The sequence below is a fragment of the Alligator sinensis genome, unplaced genomic scaffold (genome assembly GCF_000455745.1).
Source record: "Alligator sinensis unplaced genomic scaffold, ASM45574v1 scaffold156_1, whole genome shotgun sequence".
NCBI classification, from domain to species: domain Eukaryota; kingdom Metazoa; phylum Chordata; order Crocodylia; family Alligatoridae; genus Alligator; species Alligator sinensis.
In genome coordinates, this window is record NW_005841844.1 from 248,251 (window position 1) to 270,475 (window position 22,225).

The window sequence follows — 22,225 nt, forward strand, 5'->3', positions numbered from 1 at the left end:
GGAAGCTTGAATGTGGCGGCTACCCCCGCTACCCGTACCACAGCTCTGCATAGGCCGGTTGCTCGGGGACCAGCCATGCTACTCCCCAATGTATTTTAAAAATATGTACACTTTTAAAAAAAGTGCCGGATTTTTGAGCAGTCCGGATTTTTCAGTGCCAGGCTTATGAAGTTACTAGCCAATTACCCACTAAGAATGACTGGGTTGTGTGGGGAGGGGGCTGGGATGGAGTGCTGCCACCTAACACCCCATGCTGCCGCTGTTCAGCCTCTTGCAGGGAGCAGGCTGGGGAGCCGAGGCCAGCAGCGCTCCGTCCAGTCCTCAGCACAGCTTTGGAATCATGGCGGCGCTCCCCCACACTTGGAGCACTCCGATGGGCTGTTTCCATTAGCCAATCAGAGCGCAAATAAAGCGTTAGACAGACTTAGGCTTTTATAATATTAGAATACCCTACTTGCCATTGGCCAGACGAAATTATACTGCAGGCCCACGAGTCGTAGGTTCCCCATCCCTGTGGTAGAGGGTGACATGGTGGGGGGACAGGCACAGGAGAATGAGGGGCAGGGGAGCAAGGGGCCCCTTGCTCCCTGGCACTGCTTCTCCCACCACAGCAGTGGAGGTGAATTTTAGACAACCTCCCCAATAATTAATTAGATTATATGCATGGAAAAATTACTACAAAATTTATAATTTTTCCCATGTATAGATTCTAATTGTGGCAGGGGCATCCTAAATTTTATAGTCATCTTGGATTCAAGTAAATACAGTATATTGAGTATGAATCTCAATATTGCCATTTGTACATCTATTTTAACATCAGGCTGCCCAGTTCAATACTTCTTTCTCTCCTGCAGTGGGCAAAACACTCAAAGGTAAAACAGGATTATTTTTTGGCTATGTTGACTTGATAGTGAAGCTGGCTACAAAAATGGTAATCGGATCTCATGCTTTAGGGCAGATGTAAAGAATCCTACACACTGTATATACAGCACTGCACACCTGGCCAAGTGCATTGTGAAAGCTTTATTTGCCTTCCTCTGAAATATCAGCTGGTGATGGAAACTAGTTATTTTAGTGCGGCAAGCAATAGTGTGGATCCATTATGCTGCTCTGAAGCAATAGATGCAAGGTACTGAAGCTGAACAGATTGCTAACATAAGCTGGTTCTTTCAAAATCTGTATGGCACTTTGGCTGAAGTTGCTTACTTTATAGCAAGCCAATAATATCTTTTCATTTCAACTTAATTTATAGCAGTGACAAAGTACCTGCTGACTAATCAGTGGATATATTGGCTTTCCTTACTCCAGTTGACACATTAGAGGGGGAGAGAGGGAGGGAAATAAGATAGGTTTCAAGAATATCTTCCTTCTGAGTCAGTCACAGGACAGTAAATTAAAGAAGCCATGCCACACATTGTGTGTCCTCTGCACCATGCAGACTCACTAAATTTAGTACTGCATTTAACAGCCCCACTTCATTAAGGTCAAGGTCAGATTTTTCTATTTTTAATGATCCAAAATGTTCCATGGCGTTAGAATAGCTAGTAGCCCAGTTTCCTTTGGTGTCCAAAATGAAACCTACAGAATCTATAATTTACTACCACAGGGGAGAAATCACTGAAGACAGATTAGTGAGCTTTAGAAGGGGGACAAGATACAGACATAGAAAGTTAACAGGCCACCACATTGAACTAGAACCTTAGTTCAAGTAACACCAGGGTATGAACTGATCAGTTATGAGATCTAGAAAAATGCTTTCTTCTAATGAGCAACAGTTGTTACAACAACATTGTGGGTGTTTAGGGGTTGGGAAGAGATTTATTTTTAGGCAAGTACTACACACCACTGCTGAAGGCAGGATTGAAACTAGCTACCAGGAGACAAAGGTGATTAGGGCACTTGCCTAAGATGCTTTCAAAACAAGTCTTACACTTCCACAGGTATCCTCTGTTCTATATTTCATCCCCATCCTTCCAACTGCTTCCAGTAAACAAAAGTAATTTTAATTTTAATGCTGAGACAACTCTCTGCTTTTCAACTGAAATTTCTGCATGTCTTTATCATAATGTGAGACTAATAAAATCAGATGCGAAAGTCTGAGAAGTGTACGGTCTACAAGAAACATGATTTATTGATCAGGGCACAGCTATCATACCTGTTTTTTTTGTTTTCCTCTTTTTGCTTTCCTTTTTACATGCAAGTGAGTACTGACATCTGATGCTGTGGGTGGTGTTTAGTCTGAGGAATCCTTTAATTTCAGCTGTGCAGAGGCAGTTGCATCTCAGATCATTTCACTGAGCATTTAACAGTGTGGGTGGGATTAGTATGATCAATGCATTGTTCACCATCCTTAGGGCCCCAAGGAGTTCATGGAAAGACGTGTCCATTAATGCTACAATCAAATCTTCCAAGCTGCTTTTGAAGGGCCATCTGGCCAAGCTAATTCTATTATTATTTATTACCCTGTAGGCAGGTTGTGCAACTTTGAACTGAATTTGATTAGTAAAATGCTGCCAGCTTTAAAGGTTGCTTTCCTGCCAAGTTCTGGAAGGCCTTTTTTTTTTTTGTTGAAAAGCAGATTATCATATGTAGTGATTGATACAGAGAGCCATCCTAACATGGGGGATATAAGGATTCTTGCAGAATATACCAGGTGGGTAGTCACTTCAGCTATTTGGCAAAAATGTTATATAGTTGGAATCCACTTTGTGTAGTGTACCAGGGCGCATTACAATATACAGTAAAACAGAATTAGTAATATCCATGCATTGTAGCCTGCCAGTCAATCTATATTATAGCAAAATCTCTATTTAAGGCTTGTCTACAGAAAGTTAGATTAGACTATGAATTCACAGCAGAATAATTTTTCCTACTTAACTACCTGTGTGGAAGCTCTCCTTTTGAAATAACATTTTACTCCCATTTGGCTTGAACAGTAAATGAGCAACTACATTACTGGCCATTTACTATAGCAAGAAACTGTAAGCCTCACTAATGAGGGAAAACAAAAATTCATCCATCAAGCCACACAGGAACTGTGCTACTTAAAATACTGAGATAAAACTGGGTCAGGTTCCAGCTTGCACTGCTGAAACGCTTCTTTCCTCTCCCCCTCCCCACCCCCCCACCAAAAAACCAAACCAACTAGGAATGACTAAACAGATCTACAAAGGAATCCCCACAACAACCCTTTCGGAGACAGGTCACTGATGTCCTGGGCATAAGCATCGGATTTTGTTTTGATATCTGGGACCTGTAGCACATGCATTTCTATTGCATTTAGCTGGCTTTAGCATCTAGAATTTAATTTTCAGAAACTCTATGTACTTACATATAGCTCAAAAGCTGTACAAAATGATCTATTTGGGGCTGGTCCTCTTTTGAGCAGGGGGTTAGACTAGATGACCCCCTGAGGTGCCTTCCAACATTAATTTTCTATGATTCTATGAATAGGTCTGAAATTAGTCAAATTACAATTGAACCCAAACTGTGCTAAATGCTGTCCAGATGTGCAGAATGCCAATTCTAACAGGATTCAGATATACAAACTATCTTTTGGTTTAATTGAGGCTCCTGGTTTCATTTGGATCATCAAGCATTAATTCCTACTGACTTGCCATGTTTTCCATTGTTTGCTTCAGAGAAGTTGTCTCACAAGGGAGCCTCTTACCCTGACCTATCATTGCAGAAGCATAACATTTCACCCTTTTGCCAGGCTGTGGTCTTAAGGCTGGGAAACCTGGGAGCCAAAACAGTTGTTTTCAGTCTGATCTTCCCACTCTAGTCAATGGGTAACTTCGTAACATGATACCTGCCACAGCAGAAGACTGGACCTGACCCAGGAGATCCCTTTAAGTCCTGTATAAGAGGGCTGAACATCTTCAACCTGCTCATTTAGTCTGTAATTTAAAACAGAAACACACGTGTTTCCTGAAGCTACAGTTGAACCTCCAAAAGATTTTCCCAGTTGGTGCCAAGCTCCAACCAAGACAAGTTTCAATTAGCCATTGTTTAAGGAGCTCCGGCCTGCATTCTTACAGCACTACCATTGGATTGGCCTCTACTTACTTAAGAGTCAGCTCTGCTTTTTCCAGAAGATGGGTTTCTCAAGCACTTTATTCCACACACAGCTAAGTGATTTCAGGGAGGGCTCTCTTGAAAGTATACCGACTCCAGCATTGGGAAAGTCCAGCTTGATACGGGGGCAGTGGGAGCACAGAAGAAAGGTTCAGTGGGATATTACTAAGCCAAAAGAGAATCCCTTTCTTTCCTTCTCCTCACCCCACATACCCCTCTCGTCATCTTCCTTATGCCAGCATGTGAAAGGGAAGAGAAGGGCTGTGGGTAAGGTCCCACCTTTCTCATCAGCTTTTGTCTCCTTGGGCATGCCAACAAAACACACAGCATAGCAAGACTCCCAATACAAAAAGGAGTGAATGGCTTTACTGAAAGCGAGTTTGGAACTAGGTAAAATTGATAAATCTAAACACAAAATGCCAATAAGAGCTAGCACTGATTAACGCTCCTGAACAAAGCCACCCAGAGTCCTATAAGCTAGAAAGCCCCACGACAACTCAGAAGCTGAATCTTATACGCCAAGCAGATAACAGCAGGAGCTGCATTCAACCCGCTCTAGAGACACAGGTCTAAACCAAGTTGCTGACCTGAACAGCTGGCTAGTATTTAGTTGCCTTGTTTGAAATTCCACTTTAGGGCCCCAGATATAGTACCCCATAGCCCTCAAGGAATTAGAAGGTTTGTAGGATTTTACTCCCAAGAAAAAGGAGGAATATGTTTGGATTTAGGTTCTGGCAGGGACTGGCTGATCCTCCTAACTTAGTGGTTTTGCTTATATCAGCCTGTCCTTCACGTAGGAACACTATGAGTTTTCGCTTCCCAAAAGCATACATTCTCCAAATGGGGAAAGGATGAAGGAGTGGATGGGAGGCATTTTCAGACTCCCAAGGAGCAGAGAAGGGCAAGGTGAACCTGTCTTCCTCCAGAACAGACATAAACATCTACTTGTGTTTTCCTAGAGCACTGACTAGAAAGTTAAATGCCACCATGATTACTTAGGTTTTTTACTAAAGTCACATACATGACACTCTTGCTCATGTTTTTCTCGTTCCCTTTCTTTCATTCAGTTCTGTATTACCTCCAGTTATACATTCTACTTCTGCCTTAAATTTCCAGGTGTCCGTCACCTCTTCCTTCTTCCCCACACCATTTCTACAGAGACTTAGCTTCCCTGCTGTACTGTGTTCTCATTTCCCTGCCACAACCACTTTCTCCTAACTCCCATGGTCTTGTACACTCTTCACACACTCTGTTCCTCCATCAAAGCAAACCCTACTGCACTCTCCTGCCTTCACTTCTGGATCCAGGTAAACCTGTCTTCAGCTCCTGGCCTGGACTCCAAAGGTCTGATCCAAAATCCATTAAAATAAATTAAAAGATACCACTGATTTCCAGTAGTTTTGGATCAGCCTTCTCTCTCACCTTACTGCAGCCAAAGCAACCTATAAACATATGGCACCTATATACATGCTCCGGGGTGGGGGCATTCTAATTAAAACACCAACAGCATCTCATGTATTCAGCACCCCATGTTTCAAAATGGCGGTGGGACAGTTTAACTAAAGTTTGGTTCCGATTAGAACGTGTCAGATAACCTGTAAAAGTGCTCATAGGTACAAGCTCCCTCACCTGAGGGTTATTCTGATAGTCTCCAGCTCTGTTCCATGCTAGAATTAAATGAAAGAAGTTCTCAGGACAGCCATTCAGCCCACCCCTTCTCAAATGAAGAGCAGGAGGTGGCTGGACACCATTTTGCCCGACTCCACTAAGTACACATGGGAAAAAACAGAACATCTAAAGCAGGGGTGTCAATGATATGACCCACGGGCCAGTTCCAGCCAAAGCAGCCCCATCATCTGGCTTCTGGTGCTGGCTCTGGGTCTAAATTGACCTGCATGTGCTGGCCCAGCCTCATGGCCAGGGCCCAGGACACACTCATGTTGCAGATTCCAAAGTAGTGGGAATGGGTGCTACATGTGGATCTTTCTCCCACCCCCAGGCAGCCTGTGGCTGGAGACCCCTGCCACACCCAGCTCTAGCTAGGGGGTGCTGCATGCAGCATGGGTTCTGGAACAGAGGCTGCATGCAGTGCAGTTCAGCCAGGGAAGTTGCTGTGTACTGCACACACTGCTCACTCCATCCAATCCAGGACCCATGGTGCACGCAGCACCCGCTCCAGCCAAACTGTGCTACATGTTGCTCTTGTTCCAGCTGCTCTGGCATCTGTGCCACACAGTGCTCACTCCAGTCAATCCAGGACCCATGCTACACATGGCACCCACAGAACCACATATGGTGCAGGTCTTGGAGCAGGTGGAACTTGAGTGGCATGCAGTGGATCCACCATGCAGGAGGACAGGAGGAGGAAGGGGGTGGGAAAGGCTTTGTGGGTTAATATTACTGATCTAAAGAAAGACCCTCCAACAGCAAGAAGTTGTTGCATTTCCAAATGCAACTCTTAACTTCAGGTCATATAGGCAGTTTGCAGATGTTAAAAAACAAATGCATGCTTTACAGGAAGGAGCAGTGCATTAGTTCGACCTGGCTCTGCAGTGTCTGTATAGACTGGATGCTTCAGCAGGGTTTTTTTGCACTTTTATCTAAAAGCTGATTCAATCAGTTTTTAGAGAAAAAAGTGTCAGAAAAACCCCACTAAAGCACCTGATCTATACTGACGCTGGGCAAACCGGGTCTCAACTAATGCGATGCCTCTTCTGGGCATATGTTTGGCGCAGGAATACACCGAATTTAAAATAAAGTGGGTTTTTTTGGTTTTGGTTTTATGTTTTTTTGGTTTGTTGTTTTTTTTAACATCTGTAAGCAGCCTCTGTATTTTTGCAGAACCTGATCTTGGCAGCTGCCTGAGGGGGCGGGGGAGGAGGGAACCAGAGACCTAGAGAGTGTTCTGGATGCCTATACAGGACACAGACACTCGTTTTTTTCCAGGTTTAGATCTAGAATTCCCATTCGTTCCTATAAAACTGTGCATCTTAATCACTGAAGTGGTATCAAGTCTCTCAGCCTAGGGCTGGACAGTTACTAACTGCAGAAAAACAGGGCAGAATGAGGGCAAAAAACAGTTGTGAAAGATGGATGGAGAACAAGCAATTAACAGAGATTACAAAGACAAAATGAAGCAGTACCTGAAAAAATATCACAGGAATCAAAACAAGAAACAACATCTTCCACCCAGTCCCCTCAACAGGGACACTTCTTGAAGCCCAGAAAGTAGCAATCCTATCATTCAGGCTGAAGTCTTTTAGGTCAAAGCAGACAAGGCACAACAGAGAAAATGCACACCAGCACAATGCCATTAGGGTAACATTTCACATGCTGCTTAGCATACCTGTGTTTTTAGGTCCATCAGCATAGACTGGTCCAGGAGGTGGTGGTGCATTCTGCCATCCATACTGTGGATACCCTTGATAACCTGGTTGACCTGGTGGATACGGTCCAGTAGGCCCTGGTGGATAGCCTGGGTATGGATTGGGGCCTGGAGGTCCACCTGGCTGTTGTGTATATGGTGGGTATGGAGCATTTGGGCCTGGGCCAGAATAAGGTGGAGGATTTTCGTAATTCATGTGAGATGCAAAATCTTTCCTAAAGGGAGAGAGGGTAGGGGGAAAGGAAAAAGAAAGATATGATTTTGCTTTAGCCTGCTGAGTTTCTTATAAGCAAGGCACACAAATTCTAATTCAAATAATGATAAAGCTTTGTTTTTCCTCTGCTCCCTTCCAGAGACTATGTCATTATTTAAAGGCATTAAATACATAGACCTGACAAGTGTCCTGTCAGGCAGATAAAATCTTGAGTCTGAACCGGCTCTAGTGAGACTCATCTTGTCTTTTAATTTTCCATGCCTCTGGTTCCCATGTTATTGGGTAGGGTTAATTCGTAAGCACTACTATGCTTTAGCTACAAAGTCAGCTTGTATAGTAATTGCAAAGAAGATTCCTGAAACTTCCACAAAGTTAAAGAGATTTGGTGTGATTACTTAAAAACAATTATTTTGCCTTTCTTCAAAAGCTTGAAAAGAAAAGAAGCTCAAGTACTTCACATCACTTATAAATTATTTGCAACAAGTATGGGACAGTGAATTAATTTAATGGAGTGAGGGGAGAGAGAAGTAATTTGATCTTAGTGCAATACAGCCAAGTCTGGGACAGCACACAACAAAATGTTCCTTTCACTTCTAAGCTAATGTAAATACCTATATTAAAATCAGAACGAGAGAGGAATGCAGCATACGAGTAATTTGTTAAGTTCGGATTTAGTCAGGATACTGCACTCACTTCAAAAGTGACAAAGCTGGAGCATTAACAGCCACAAACGATCACAGATTTCAGGAATTACTCCAAAACGTCAGTAAGGAGACCGAAAGTTCATAAACTGTGTCTAATTATTGGAACCACAGCTTTGTAATTTTAATAAGCCTACAAATAACATGACAAACTTTTTTTTCCAAAATGGGGCTATCACTAGTGAAAGGTTTACAGCACTATTTTTATTTAAAACGCATTGCAGTAATGGGTGTGAAATAAGGAACAAATTAATCCATCATCTTTCAATGCAATATGTACAAGGACAATAGGAGAAGGGATGTAAAGTTTAAAAGATTTTTGAAAATTTTGTTAATCAGAAATGTTACTAAATTTCACAGTAATGTAGGTTAAAAAGCCATTCCAATTTTCTACAGTGATGCTACTGTCTCTCTACAGATCAGGAGAGTTCTGCTTCCCTTCTCTGTCTGTGTTGTCTACCCCTTCTCAAACTCTGCTGGCTCATACTAATACTCTAGAATTGGATGATTCACAGCAACTGCAAATTTCTCGTGCTGGCACCAACAAGGCAGTAGAGGCATGACTGGACTATTAACTGATCATAAATCTGCAGGATTCTCCTCCTCCAAGAACCCCAGACAGGCAAAAGGGGAAAAAAGAGGGCAGGGTGGAGGGAAAAAACAGCCAAACTGGGATGCCCAGTTTTCTGCACTAAAATTTGCAGCTTTATTGAGGTTTAGGTAGAAGAAACTGTTAAAGATTAAGTCTGACTTCCTGTATGTCACAGCCCAATACTTCTTACTTCCTACTGGACTAAGTTTGAGAAGCAAAGAGACTCACCCAAAGTTACATTTCAGGTAAATGGCAGAACCAGGAAAATAACTAATCTGAGTCTGACTCTTGAGTCCTAACTTCTGGACTATAGCCCATCATGAATAACCCATACTAATCAAAACTAAACATCCTTTCTAGCCATCTGTAAAATACAGAACAAACAGCATATGACATTTTCCCCCCTAGAGCTGTGGCCAAAGGAAGATAAACTTCATTCCTGTTTTACAGACAGGCAAATCATTTACCTTTTTGTGCCTTTATTTTTCTAGGGTCACACAGCAAATTAACAATGAAGATTACAGATCACATTTAAAAAGGCAGGTAATATTCAGCAGAAGCAACCAAGCAGCAGCTAGAGTGATCAGACAAACCAGCCAGTGGAGCCAGTTTCTGCTTTAAACAGCATTCAGGAGGAAAGGCTACAAATGTTTTCTTTTTGGAATCAGGTTTCAGGCCTGTTTAACTGCTGCAAGCTCTGACTTAGAAGCCATAAACAAGTCATGTTGTTCACTTCAACTGCATTTCATCAGAACCTACGCATCATTCCCCAAGGCCTGATCTCTAGGTCCTCTGCTTATTTACTGGTTGCTCTCGCCTGGGTAGAAGTCAACGTCATGCCGATTTCTATCAGCATGCATGTGGAAATCAAGGAATACAAAGCAGAGCCATAATTTTTGCAGAGGCCATAAAAGCCAGGATGATTACAGAGCCATCCCAGCAATATACCCCCTGAAGGTAATAGGCTGAATCTCCCCCATTACTGGAAAGTCTTTAAATCGCAGTGGGCTGACAGTATTGGGGAAATCCAAGGCTGAATTTCTGTAGTTCATTCTGCCACTTGAGATCCTATTCCAAGACTCCCTTTGCCACAGAGGCCAGAGACAGTCAGACTCATCAAATGCCTCTGTTGAAATAATGATGTTGTTGTTTTCTTTATCCATCTGCACATAGCAATTTCCTATTGCCAGGTGAACTGAGCTTAAGCTGCCCAGCTAATAAGGCGAATACAAACCCCTGTCTCTCCACCCCCCATGCTTTTTTTTTTAAATCAGTCATTAGGGTAGACAGACTTCAAAAAAACACCTGCCCCAAATGAACCAAGAAATGGCCAACAGCAAACAGCAACTTGATTTATCAACAGTACTACTTTGCTATGATTTATCTACTGTCAAAGTAACAGCTATGGAAAATTCAGGGAAGAGACCCACACAAGTTACTAACTTACAGGGCTGTGCAAAACGGCACTGCTCTGTTTCGACTTGCGTTTCAATGAAACAGCGTTTCATTTAGAATTTTGCTTTGATTCGAAACCACTGTTCCATTTCGTCAAAACAGTGACGCTGTTTCACATTTTGCCCATAGGCTATAACGGGGAAGCTCGAAACAGCCTCTCTCATCTGGCAGGCAGATCAGGGCCCACCCCGGGAGGGCTGCGGGGACTGTGCAATGGGGCTCAGCTCGATTGGGCTGGGGAAGGGAACATATCCCCATCACTCAGTTCCCCTCCCTAGCACTGTGATCCATCGGGCTGGGGAGGGGAAGTCAGGTCAGCTGGGCTGAGTTGCCTTCCCCTGCCCAATGGATCGCAGTGCTGGAGAGGGGCTCAGTTCCCTTCCCCAGCCCAGTCCTAGCGCCGGGGAGGGGAACTCAGCCAGGCTGCTTCAAAACTCAAAGCATTACGACAGCCCTAGTTTTTTTTCCAGGCTGTTTCAAAGCCCTTCGTTTCATTTTGATTTTGCTGTTTCAAGCTCGAAATGAGTTGAAACTGTTGAAACGAAACAGCCGGTGAAATTTCGCACAGTCCTACTAACTTAGATCCTGATCTGGCAGGTGCATATCAGCCCACCTCTGCCCAGGAGGAATCCAATGTTAATAGGATGTGTACACAATTATGTATGCACACAGGGAGTTCCAGTTATGTTTTAGAGCTCTCAGGAGGCCTAGCAGTAAACTAGTGCCCCCCTAGGCTAGCTGCTGCACAGACAGAATAGAGATAGTCCCTGCTCCCAAAAAAGCTTATAATTTAAGTGAAAAGACAAGAGATGGATGAATTGAGACAGGAGCACAAAGAAGGAAGTGGCAGGACAGGGAGCAGTCATATGACATCAGCCATATTTGATCTATTTTTTCTAGGTATAACAGCAAAGGAGAGTTTAAAGGGGATAATGAGTAGCTTTGAGCATGTTTATAATGGGGCAGCATGGGAGAAAGCACAAAGATGTTGTCTGAAAAATCTAACACATGATGGATGCCAGCTTCATGGACTGAGCAGTGGCAGGAGATGCAGCAGCATAAGGATGAGTGGGCAAGCAGGGCATGAGCCCCAGGCACTAAGGGCTGGGGCCACCAGAATGGACCAGAGAATTCCTCACTTTGCTGCCCCCACTCCACCCGCATTTCCCAACTCCAGGCCCTATAGTAAGCATCAGTAGCACAGGAATATGCATCAGTGAATGCAGGACAGTCTGATAAATGTAGTTCTGTAAAGCAGCCTTATTTTTTGACACTGAAAACAGGAGGGTTTTGTGTCCCACTTCCCTTACAAGTCCCTCTCTGACTCATTTTATGCCCTTTTCCTCACATGTCTGACAGAATGTGGTACTTGTGTGTGTTTGCAAAACTCGTCTAAGCACACACACACACACACACACACACACACGTCCTATTTGCAGACCTGTATAAGTATTTGCAGAACTGGGGATGTCATCAACTATGCAGGTACCCTTTAACAAATGGGTCCTGCTCAAAACCTGCGTTCCTGTGAGCCCCTAAATCAACAGGGATGTCAAGTCCTGATTTCCCAGGGTAGGGACAATATACTGTCAATACATCCTAACTAGTAATTTCAGTTCAGCTACAGCCTGGACTAACAAGATTATACATTTAGAGTAGCTACATGCTCTTACTTCATATGAATCATGTCATCAGTGTTTCCCCGATTTGATTTTCTTTTTTTTTTTTTTTTTAATAATTCACTAAACCAAAAGAAAACCAAGAGTTTTTCTTCTGCCTTTGTTTTTCCTTCTACTCCTAAAACGTTTTTCCTTAACTCAGGGGTATCAAACTCATCCAGGCCTGATGCGTGGCATGGGGCTGGTCCACAGACTGGATCTGCGCCACAGACACATTGTGGATATAGCGCGTGTCCCAGAGCAGATGACGCATGCAGAACAGCCCCAGAGTAGCCATGCTGTGACACGAGCTGGCGGGTGTGTACAGGGCCATCCAGTACACCCCACAGGATGTCTGCAGATAAATTCAGAGACCCACAGGCAGCACCAGGGGTCAGATGATAGGGCTCTGTGGGTTGGATACAGCTGGCAGGCCATTACTAACACCTCTGCCTTAAATCAATAAAGCACTAATAGTCCTGGCTTAACAATTCTTAAAAAACAAACATGCTTTCTTATTAGAATTTAAAGGGATACATTTTAGGTCTCAGATATAGATCGGTGAAAAAAAAAATTGTAAAAATTTTGGAGAATCTACTTATAAAGAAAAAAAAACTTATAATTTAAAATCTTATGCAGTGCTAATGCATGAGAAAAAAGGAAAAGAAAGCATTGCAAACAAACTGATTATTGGTCTACTTTCTTCATCTGCAGTAAGGGAAGTGTATCATTCACACAGAACAAACTGGAAAAAGTAAATTAAATTTTAAGATTTTCTATTTTAAATAGTTTAGGAAGTCTTGTAATACAATTAAGGAAACTTGGTTAAGTAAATGTGATTTTTTCCATCCATGTCCTTAATATGTATGGCCAAGTGATCAAAGATTCTATTGTTATATAATGCTCTTCTTTGTGAAAGAAGTCACTTTCCACATGTTATACATTGTCAAATGTCCAAAAATCAAAGATAGTCCTATATGAACCTTATGGACACAAGTCCCGCCATCCCTACATGGAGAAGGAGATGAACCAAACAATAACAACCAACCAAAAACCCACACAGGATTCAGACAAGAGAGGAAAAGAAGAAACCTCCTCTTGACCCATCTTCTCTGAATACAGAAGCCAGTACCAAACTCCCCGTGGTATCCAAGCTTCTCTCCAGCCAAAAAAAACCCTTTACAAAAAATAAAAGTTCATCTAGATTGTTGTGTTTTCAAATGTGGAGTCTGCTGCAAGTAGCAGAATAGTTACTCATGAACTTGATGGAAGTCTCTGTGGGTGCATCTACATGTGCACTTTACTGCAAAGTAAACTAATTAGCTCCACAATAAGTGTCACAGTCTACACATGCACTGGCATTAGGGCACAGTAAATTAATTAACTCTGCTGTAAGACAGTACTGTTAGCAGAGTAATTAACTGCACTGAAATGCACAGGTAGATGCTGACTGGGGAAGCAAGTTGTGCCCTGTCAACCCAGCCAGCTGGGGGCCTGCTCCACTCCAGCTCAAATTGCTGCTGTCCCGTGCGCACACAGACACTGCACCCTGGAGCAATTTCCTCCAGTTCAAACTGCTCTGGAGTTTATTGCATCACATTAATTGTAAGTGTAGATGCACCCTGTAAAAACAGTCTTACACCCTCTCCCATGAGAGATGATACATTCAGACATTTAATTCAGTGGAACACAACATATTTAATATGTTGTTTCCCCACCCCTAGCCTTCTCTGCAGTCTTGCTTCACTAAACAAGCATTGGATCCCTTCCTTGGACGCCAGCTACTTTTATTGGTAGAAAAGCTTGAAACATTCTTTAAAAACCTCCTAAGCTGACCAAAGCTACGAAATCTACACAACTGCTTCTCCGGGGTCAGGAAAACTGCACTGCAGTACAGAGTTCAGACACTCTGATAAACAGGTATGTTCTTTCATTCCAACATCCTGTCAAACCAGCTTTCAGGCCAAACTGGGGAACAGTGTTTAAAGGCATTCTGATCATACAGCAATGTGGCCCATTACAAGTACCTAGTGCAGATAGACTGATCTAGCCAATTCATTTCAACACTGGCTAGGACACTATTTGTAAACAGTTTGATCCTAGACACATTGGAAATGGCTCATTCAGCAGTGTCTCCTCGTAGCTGAAGCTCCATAGAAGACAAGATCAGGCACCTTATACTTTCTGTAGTAACTCCCATGTATGCTTTCTACTGTCAGTTTGCCAACAGCATTAACAGTGCTACTGAAAGCAGTGGGACACAGATGCCGAACTCCTACATGCCAAGATTATACCAGAAAGAATTGTACAACTGTACTAGGATTGTACACTTGCAGTTTTGGCCTGAGAAGATAAACTTGGCAAAATGGTCATATGATGGAAAACAAGCAAAGTGAAGAGCAAGCACGGAGGAAAGAAAAGCAAGAGAGTAAGGGAAAAGTTATGAGGAAGTGGGGAAAACAGACTCTCACATCTTGCCATCTTAAAAGGATTTGCAAAGAACATGCAGTGAAAACAGCCTGCACAACCTGCCAGAGATGCCTGCCGAGCAGTACTGCATTTTTCACAACACAGCCTCCCCCAGGAATGCACTTACAAAGCTGGCCTTTCACAAGCTTCTCTTTGAAATCAGCATATTTCTGGCCTTTAAGACACTAGGAATCAGTAAAAGTTTGCCTTCACACGTAGGCAGCAAGACTAGACTGTTTCTGTTATCTCAGCCGTGGAAAAAGCATTAGAGAATATGAGCATGAGAGAGCTATATGCATTTTTTTTTTAATGTGGAGGATGCTCACAACTGCTAACCTGGCTGTCTAAAGATGACAAGCAAAAGAATAACAGGAAGGACTGGCAAGTCAAAACGACCACTCCTGTTCAGTGGGAAAGTGTCAGATCTAAGTTGACAAGGGGGAGTTCACTTGTGAAACAACAAAAGCTTGATTTGCTAAGAGGGTGGTAATAAGAAACATCAAGAGTCAGTCCCATGGGAGTGGGAGATAATGGGTTTAAACGTACCATGTATCAGTACAAAACATTAACTTAGGAATACCCAGACTTTTCTTCAGCACAGAACTGTGTTAGTAGATGGCTGGGAGACAGATGTCCAGGGATCCTGGTTTTCTCTGCCAAAGCCTCTCACTCCCAACCCGCAGTCCTCTACCACTTCAGTTGGTGCCCCTCACTCCCAATGCACAGTCCCCTGGTCCTGCTGGTGCCCCTCACTCCTGCCCTGCAGCCCTCTCCCCTCCCCAGCCCTGTTGGCAGGGGACCCCAGCTGCGCCCGTCCCCCCCCACCAAAGTGGACACATAGGATGGTGGTCTGTGTGGACACAGGAGGGACAGGCTCCAGCATGAACTACAGACAGCAGCTGGGGCACCACACACTGCCCTGTGCCTTCGGCTGGGGCATGGCGGAGAGAATCAGTGGCGCACGCCACAGCAACAGCATTAAGCAGAGCGCAGCTCTGGCCCAGGCCATGCTGCGGGCAGCAGGAGTGGGGTAAGGGGCTCCAGGTGCTCTCCACCCTGCCTGGGCTGAAGCGCAGCAGCTATGGCTCCTGTGGGCAGTTGTGGAGCTAAATGGGCCCCGGTACAGGCTGGAAGGAGGAGGAGGGGATGCCTGTGGCACCTGCCCTGGGCTGGAGCTCCCATGCCAAGCCAGGCAGCCTGGCCACGAGCCCCCCCGCCTCAGGCAGAATGTCCCGGCCACCCCATCTCTACCCCTGCCCCTCAGAGCACGGGCCATGGTGCCATTGCCCTTGAAGGATCCCTCCCCACCTTCCCCCACTGGCCTCAGATCCCCTGCCCCACCACAGCCTGTGCCCAGACTCCTTCCACCAGTACTGGCAGGCTCCCCCCCTCCACACATCCTTGCCACACACACATGCCCTCCCCTTCCCTACCATGGACCCCACCAGAGTCCCCAAGCCCTGGCCCTCTAACCCCCTCCCCACCTCACCTATATCCAGCTGCTGGGGCTGCTCCCATCACCATGCTTGGCTGTATGCCAGCACATGTGTGCGCATGCACACACACATGCACATAGCAGCCCCTGCCTCCAATCACCCTCCCCCCAGGCCCAAGCAGGTCCTTGCAGGCTGGAACACTGCCAGGCTACAAGGGGAAACCTGTGGTTTCTTGTGTTTTTCCCCAGCGAACGGAAAACCCAGATCCTTGCTGATGTTTACACTGGAATTTGGATCTAGTGGCGCTGGCCTCGGCCACCACACCTCAAACAAGGAGGTGCAATCAGAACGTAACCTAATACAACATATTGACCCAACTGGCCTGTGTGCAGATAAAGAAATAGGACATGTCGAGATATGTAGATCCTATCAGCTGTAACTGGGACACCCCTAATGTAACTTTCCCTTTCCAGCTCCTGCAGCTCCAGGAAGTAATTTTCCAATATAGAGCTTTTAATAGCAAATGTACTTAGCATCAACAAATCCCAGCTACTGGCAACATGCCTGGAATTTAAATTATGTTTTGGATAGACACAATCCCAGTATCTGTAAGAAAGAAACAGTCTCTGCTTCTATATTTTCCATAATTAGCAGGTACTTCCCATGCTCTGCACTGAGAGTTCTATAGCTATACACAGTGCTGAAGTCTGCCAGAGCTGCATTACAGATAGATACTTACTTTATTTGTACTCGTAGTGAATCCTTCCTTTTAGGGTTGCCCAATTCCTGCTCCATGTCATTACTAACTTAGTGCAAGAGAATGACAGTACTTCATCTAACCCTTTCCGGAGCAAGCAAAAAGCACCTCTAGTTTGCTGATCACTACTCTGCTAGCTTTAATTTTCAAGAACTCCATCTGCCAGAGTTTTTTCTACTTCTAAATAAGTGTCAACATTTTTTTTGTCAAAAAACTTTCCACAAAGAACAACCTAACTTAAGTGTAAAGAATTCTTGGTCAACTCCCAGTAGGATTATCGTATTAGATGTTAGTATGAGGTAATGTGTTACTTGCACACTTGAGTTTTGTTTGGAGTTTGTCTTTGGACATGATCAAAGACTGATCATGCCAGTTGGCAAGTAGGCCCTTCACACCTCAAGCCCAATCAGGAATAAAACTTTCTGCCATACTTGACCTGGCTCAGATCAGCTGTCCATCCCTAACAACATGTGAATACCACATAAAAGCAGCAGCCAATTTGGATTATCTAATCACACATAGACCTTCCTCTCCACTAACCTGTTTTAGCAGCTCTCCTTCCTTACCACTAGACCGTTTGACTCAGAGAGCAATATTCTTAACCTGGTTTTATTTCACTTCAGTTTAAGCAACCACAGGCAAAAGTACTGCAGTCTCCAACTTTGCAAAGAACTTTCCCTGGGTTGAGAGAGGGTAGTGGGAAATCCCCTCCCCTACTCTCCCTAACATCTTGCCTGAGGGTCCACTACTTGACCAATCACAGACACAAGTCTATTTGCATTAGCTTCCTATGGCCTTAAGTGTATGGCTCTGCTGGTGTAAAAACCTACAAGCCCCAGTGATCATCTTCCAAGGAATCCTGACCCAAAGTCCGCCCTGCTGTTGGATTACTGACATGCTACCTTTGGAAGACTAAGCAGTAGGGTTGTATAGGGTGGCCCACAATATCCAGGAATTGATATTTTCCCTTGACTTAGTCCAGGCAGTTGGACAGTTCTGTGCAGTTGGCCATATTCAAGATCTCATGTTAGCAAGGTTGCCCCGGCCTGAATTACTTAATGGAATTGTTTTTGTATCACTGCAAGAGCTAGGCCATAGGGGATGGGGGAGCAGGGAGGAGGGTAGGAGTGGGGGTGCAGCCACTCCTGCAGTGCTAGTCTTTTGGCTCCCCCTTTGCAAAAACCTGGATCTGCTTCTGGCTGTGAGGCCAAAATATCATCTTTGCACTCCAAAGCTAAGGAACACCCCCTGAACTCAGATGGCACATACTTTCTCAGGGTGCCCTTTACTCCACTTGCAATTCATCCAGATGATGACAGCACTTCCTCTGCAAATTAGATTATGACATCTCAAGGCTGGTCTTGAGCATTTTCAATGACAACAGATGCAAAATCTCAGAGTTTTTGGCCAATTTTGGTTGTGATGTTGAAATTCTTCTACATACTTAAGGTCCCCTATGTATATTTTAATTGAAGATGACAAGGGGAATAGCTGCATTCTGTTACTAGTCAGCACTATCAATGCTTCCATTAGAGAAGAGAAGGTGCTGACCTTCTTTGAACACCAAGTGGGTCTGTGGTCTCCTCAAGAGGCCATCTCCTTGACTCTGAAAAGTCAAACTCCCCATATTTGGGAAAAAGCTCAGAAGACAAAAACTACTGAAGTGCTGGACAAGTTCTATTCTTCCTTCAGGATGTCAGACATGCAAATGGTCCCCTACTAGACTGCTATTTTGGCCATGTTGAACTTCAATAGCTTTAAGTTTAAGGAACTTTTGGGGAGGGGTGGGATGGGGAGTGTGTGGGAAGGAGCTTCTTTGGTAATTAAAGGACGCTGCTAGTATGACCAGAATTGTCTGGAGGACTTACCTACAAGAGACAGAACAAGTTGATGATGGAGATGTGTGTCTCAACCAGTAGCGCTCTAGGATTCTCAGGAACTGATCCCTTTGCCTATGTCCTGTAACATATATAGACTAATCAAAAAACATTTCTGCCAAGACATGTGGGATATTATTTATATGCCCCCCCATGACATTTGCTCTTGCCTCGAGGATCCTTCAAATTCAGTCTGATTTGGAAGAATGACACTAAAAAATCCCCTAGCCATATAACCCCAGCTGTGAAATAGTTTGACTGTTGGTTAGAGGTTGCCTGTATACAAAAAAAATTCATTCCTTCACATGGCCACTCCATGAGGTAGCATGGAGGTCAAGGGTTAAGAACTGACCAGAGGAAAGTTACATTTCACAAGATGTTTTAAAGTTTTAGAAGTTGTTTCTAGGGGTGCACTGATGTACTGGTTGGCTATTGGATCAGCACTTGTAAAAGGAGAAATGTCGTTATTGGCTAATCGGCTTTTTTTGGTCATTACAGCTGATAATTATAGCCATGTGCCTGGAGCACTCTGGTAAGCGTAGTCTGGTCCTCGTGCCCCAGCACTGGTTGGCACCCGCAGCAGACTACAGGTCCTGGCAAGCAGTGGGATGGGAAAGGGGGTACCAGGGAATGGTCACGGGGCACTGTGCTCAGCAATAAACGGACCGTTACTGGCTCCTGCTGCTGCTGCCATGGCAGTGCCAGGTGCACAGCAGAGGCCTGAGAACCAGGGCTGCCATGGAGACATTGGGCTGCACGTGGATGGGGTAAGGTGCTGTGCGAGGGCCATTCTGCTCTAGCAGGCACCGGGAGCCTTTGCAAAAGTGGCTTGTCCCTGGTGGCCGCAGGAGCTTGGCTGTGCAGGGCCCCCCGGTGCTGAGGCAGCGGTGTGCTCTGGGGCCAAACACGCCTGGCACCACTGTCCATGCAAGAGTCCACCCTGCCCACCTGGGACAGCAGCTCAGGCAGCACAGGGAGTGGGGCTGCAGGTAGGAGCTGTGGGTGAGGGGAAGACTTATGTGGGAATAAGGTGGTCACCACCTTCACCATCAAGGGCCAGAGCAGACAGGAGAATGGTGCATGGGTGGCTGTGTTTAGAAATGCAAAACAAACAAAAAAAGGTTTGTGTCAGTAGTCTAAAATGCCTTGCACTATTACTAAATAGTAATATTCGCAAGGTGTTCACTGCTTATTATGCAACTGCTAGCCCCACCACACCCGTCACATAACAGCAGTAATTGTCCATATCAGCAAGTTAAACATTAAAGACTGGTTGGTATATTCTACTGCCAGATACTGCCCTAAGTCTGAGAAGAAATATTCACATTGCTATATGGGATACAAATACCTTCCTCGATGGCCCTAGGCACTGCTCTTTCAACTATAATCACATTTATTTAAGAAATGTCTGTCCTCTTCCCACGCTGTCTTATTCCTCATGTTTCTCAAAATCAGGACTTTCCAATCAGACTGACTATTGGAATGGAGTTAGATCATGGCTTTTACCTATGCCTTGCTCCTTAGTGTGTGGAAAGTGTGAGAAATGGCATTGACAACATTAGTCTGCTCTTATGCCAGTGCATAACACTTGCAAAGCTTTCAGTTTATTTCACTAGAAATTCTACAGAAGCCTTTGCCATGCTCATTCCTACATTCAGTCCTGGGACGGAAAAGATGCCAAAAATCTAGAGCAAATGTGGCTTGTCATCTTTGTAATCTGATGTTGTACAAGATTAATTTATGCATAAGTAGTTAGGTACATTGCTAATATGTTAAATTAATCTTTAAGACATGACACTACAGCATGAGCTAAAATACAGATACAGGCAACCCCCGCTTAGTACTCTTAATTGGTTCCTGAAAAACTGAGTGTTAAGCGAAACAAGCATTAAGTGAAACCGAAAGCATTTGGCAACCCAAGATGGCAACCGCACGCCTTTTTAATGACCCAAGATGGCGACTGCGAGCATTACAGTGGAACTTGCTGAGCGCTAAGTCAAATCGGGTATTAATTTGAAATGAGCCTTATTGTGAAATAGCGCTAAGCGAAACAGCCTTAAGCAGGGGTTGCCTGTATTAGTCAAATTCTTAGTATGACTGTTCAATTTATTTTAGATTGTTAATTGTAACTGTACGTCCAATTAATGCTAAAGCCTGAGCAGAAGCGATTTCATCCTATCACGTAGGAAGGCCAAGTCTTACAGACCTGATCTCAGTTTACCAGCATCACATCTAAATTAACATGGCACCAAGCCAAAACCTAAATCCTCATGGTACAATCTGTTTGACTGACTCATACATCTTACTGCTATCCCATTTCCTAGAAAACAGATCTATTTCTGCCCACTCCTACACCTCCCCCCCATTTCCAAGCATATGTAAAACAATTAAGTAATAGCTAATGTCTTGTTTGCGTGCCTACTTCCAATATCCCTTGCTCAATGTAATGACTTCCAGTTAATAATTTAAGTTATTGTGGATAAGCCTATGCCAGTTTAAGCAAGGTTTAAAAAACAGGATTTATCAGGCAAGGATCATTCCTGAATTGACAACGTATTCAGAACTATTGATGGAAGCAGGCAACAAGCCAACAAATCATCAAATTATTTACCACAGCTCCTGCCCCAACTCTCTCTGGTTTCCAAAGGCAATGGCACATAATCAACAAGCTGCAGTTTCATGGGGGTTTCCAACGTATTCTATGGAAGCCAGGTACTGTATCCTTCCGAAGGGAACACAGGCAACATGGTGGCTTGTGGGAGGTGGCGTATTTGCAGTGCCACTGAGCTCTCTCCAGCCATTTAAGGGACTGGCAACACCAGTTTACTGAACAGAGATGAACTTTAAATAAAGGTGGAGCAGAAGCATCACTGAACAGAGATGGACACTTTCATGGCCTTGTCTTGAGAAGAGATTGGCACCATTCCTCATCCAGGCTGCACCCATAACACTCAGTGTAAGAGCCGAGCCACCTTCACCCACATCCTGCCCGGCCCGCTCCAAGCAGGCACACAAACGCCTCTCCAGGCTTCTTCCTATGTTGCAGAGCGACCCCAGGAGCGCCGGGAGCTGCGCCGGGCTCCGATGTGAAAGGCAGATGGAGCGAGCGCTCAGCCCGCCCCCGGGACGCGGCCGCTCGGGGGAAGGAGGCGCCCCCCAGCGGGAACCGGCAGCCTGCAGGGGGCGCAGGCGAGCAGGCCCCCTCCCGCCCCGAGCACCGCAGCAGTCGGACTCTCCGGGGGGCGCGAGCAAGAAGCTCTCGGCGCGGCCGCTGCTAACGTGCCTACCTCCCGGCAGCGCCGAGCGCCCGCAGAACAGACCCCAGCGGAACCGAACCGGCCCGGCCCGCCCAGCACACCCCGGCGGCTCCGCCCGGGTCCCCCGCGCCTCGCCGCTACCTACTCGCCGGCCCCACTGCTCCCGCTCGCTCTCTGCACACCTGCCGCGCCTGCTGCTACTGCTGCTGCTGCGGGGAGTGACGTAACAGAGGGAAGGAGTCACCTGACTCCCTGGTGACGGAGGCGGGGCCGTGCGTCACAAAGGAGCCGGAGCCGGGGGGCAGGGTTCCGTGTGCGGGGGGGGGGGGGGGTGGCGCCGGGTAGGT

At 45.1% G+C, this 22,225-nt stretch overlaps 1 protein-coding gene across 4 annotated transcripts in view; it reads right to left on the reverse strand.

Moving 5' to 3' along the window:
- CYSTM1 (cysteine rich transmembrane module containing 1) overlaps positions 1-22,166 on the reverse strand; it is a 42,620-nt gene extending 20,454 nt beyond the window's left edge. Inside the window, exons 1-3 of one of the 4 annotated variants that reach the window (XR_003094397.1) lie at positions 22,024-22,166; positions 18,613-18,703; positions 7,424-7,677 (exon numbers count right to left, since the gene is read on the reverse strand). Coding sequence is in view for 1 of the 4 variants with exons in the window: in XM_014520855.2 (XP_014376341.1) it covers positions 7,424-7,677; positions 18,613-18,703; positions 21,233-21,302 (415 nt within the window). In the remaining 3 variants the exon portion in view is untranslated. Of the gene's footprint in view, positions 1-7,423; positions 7,678-18,612; positions 18,704-21,232; positions 21,668-22,023 lie in introns of those variants that run through there. The other 3 variants (XR_001358193.2, XR_001358195.2, XM_014520855.2) reach the window with 3 other exon arrangements.
- Positions 22,167-22,225: the final 59 nt, after the last annotated feature.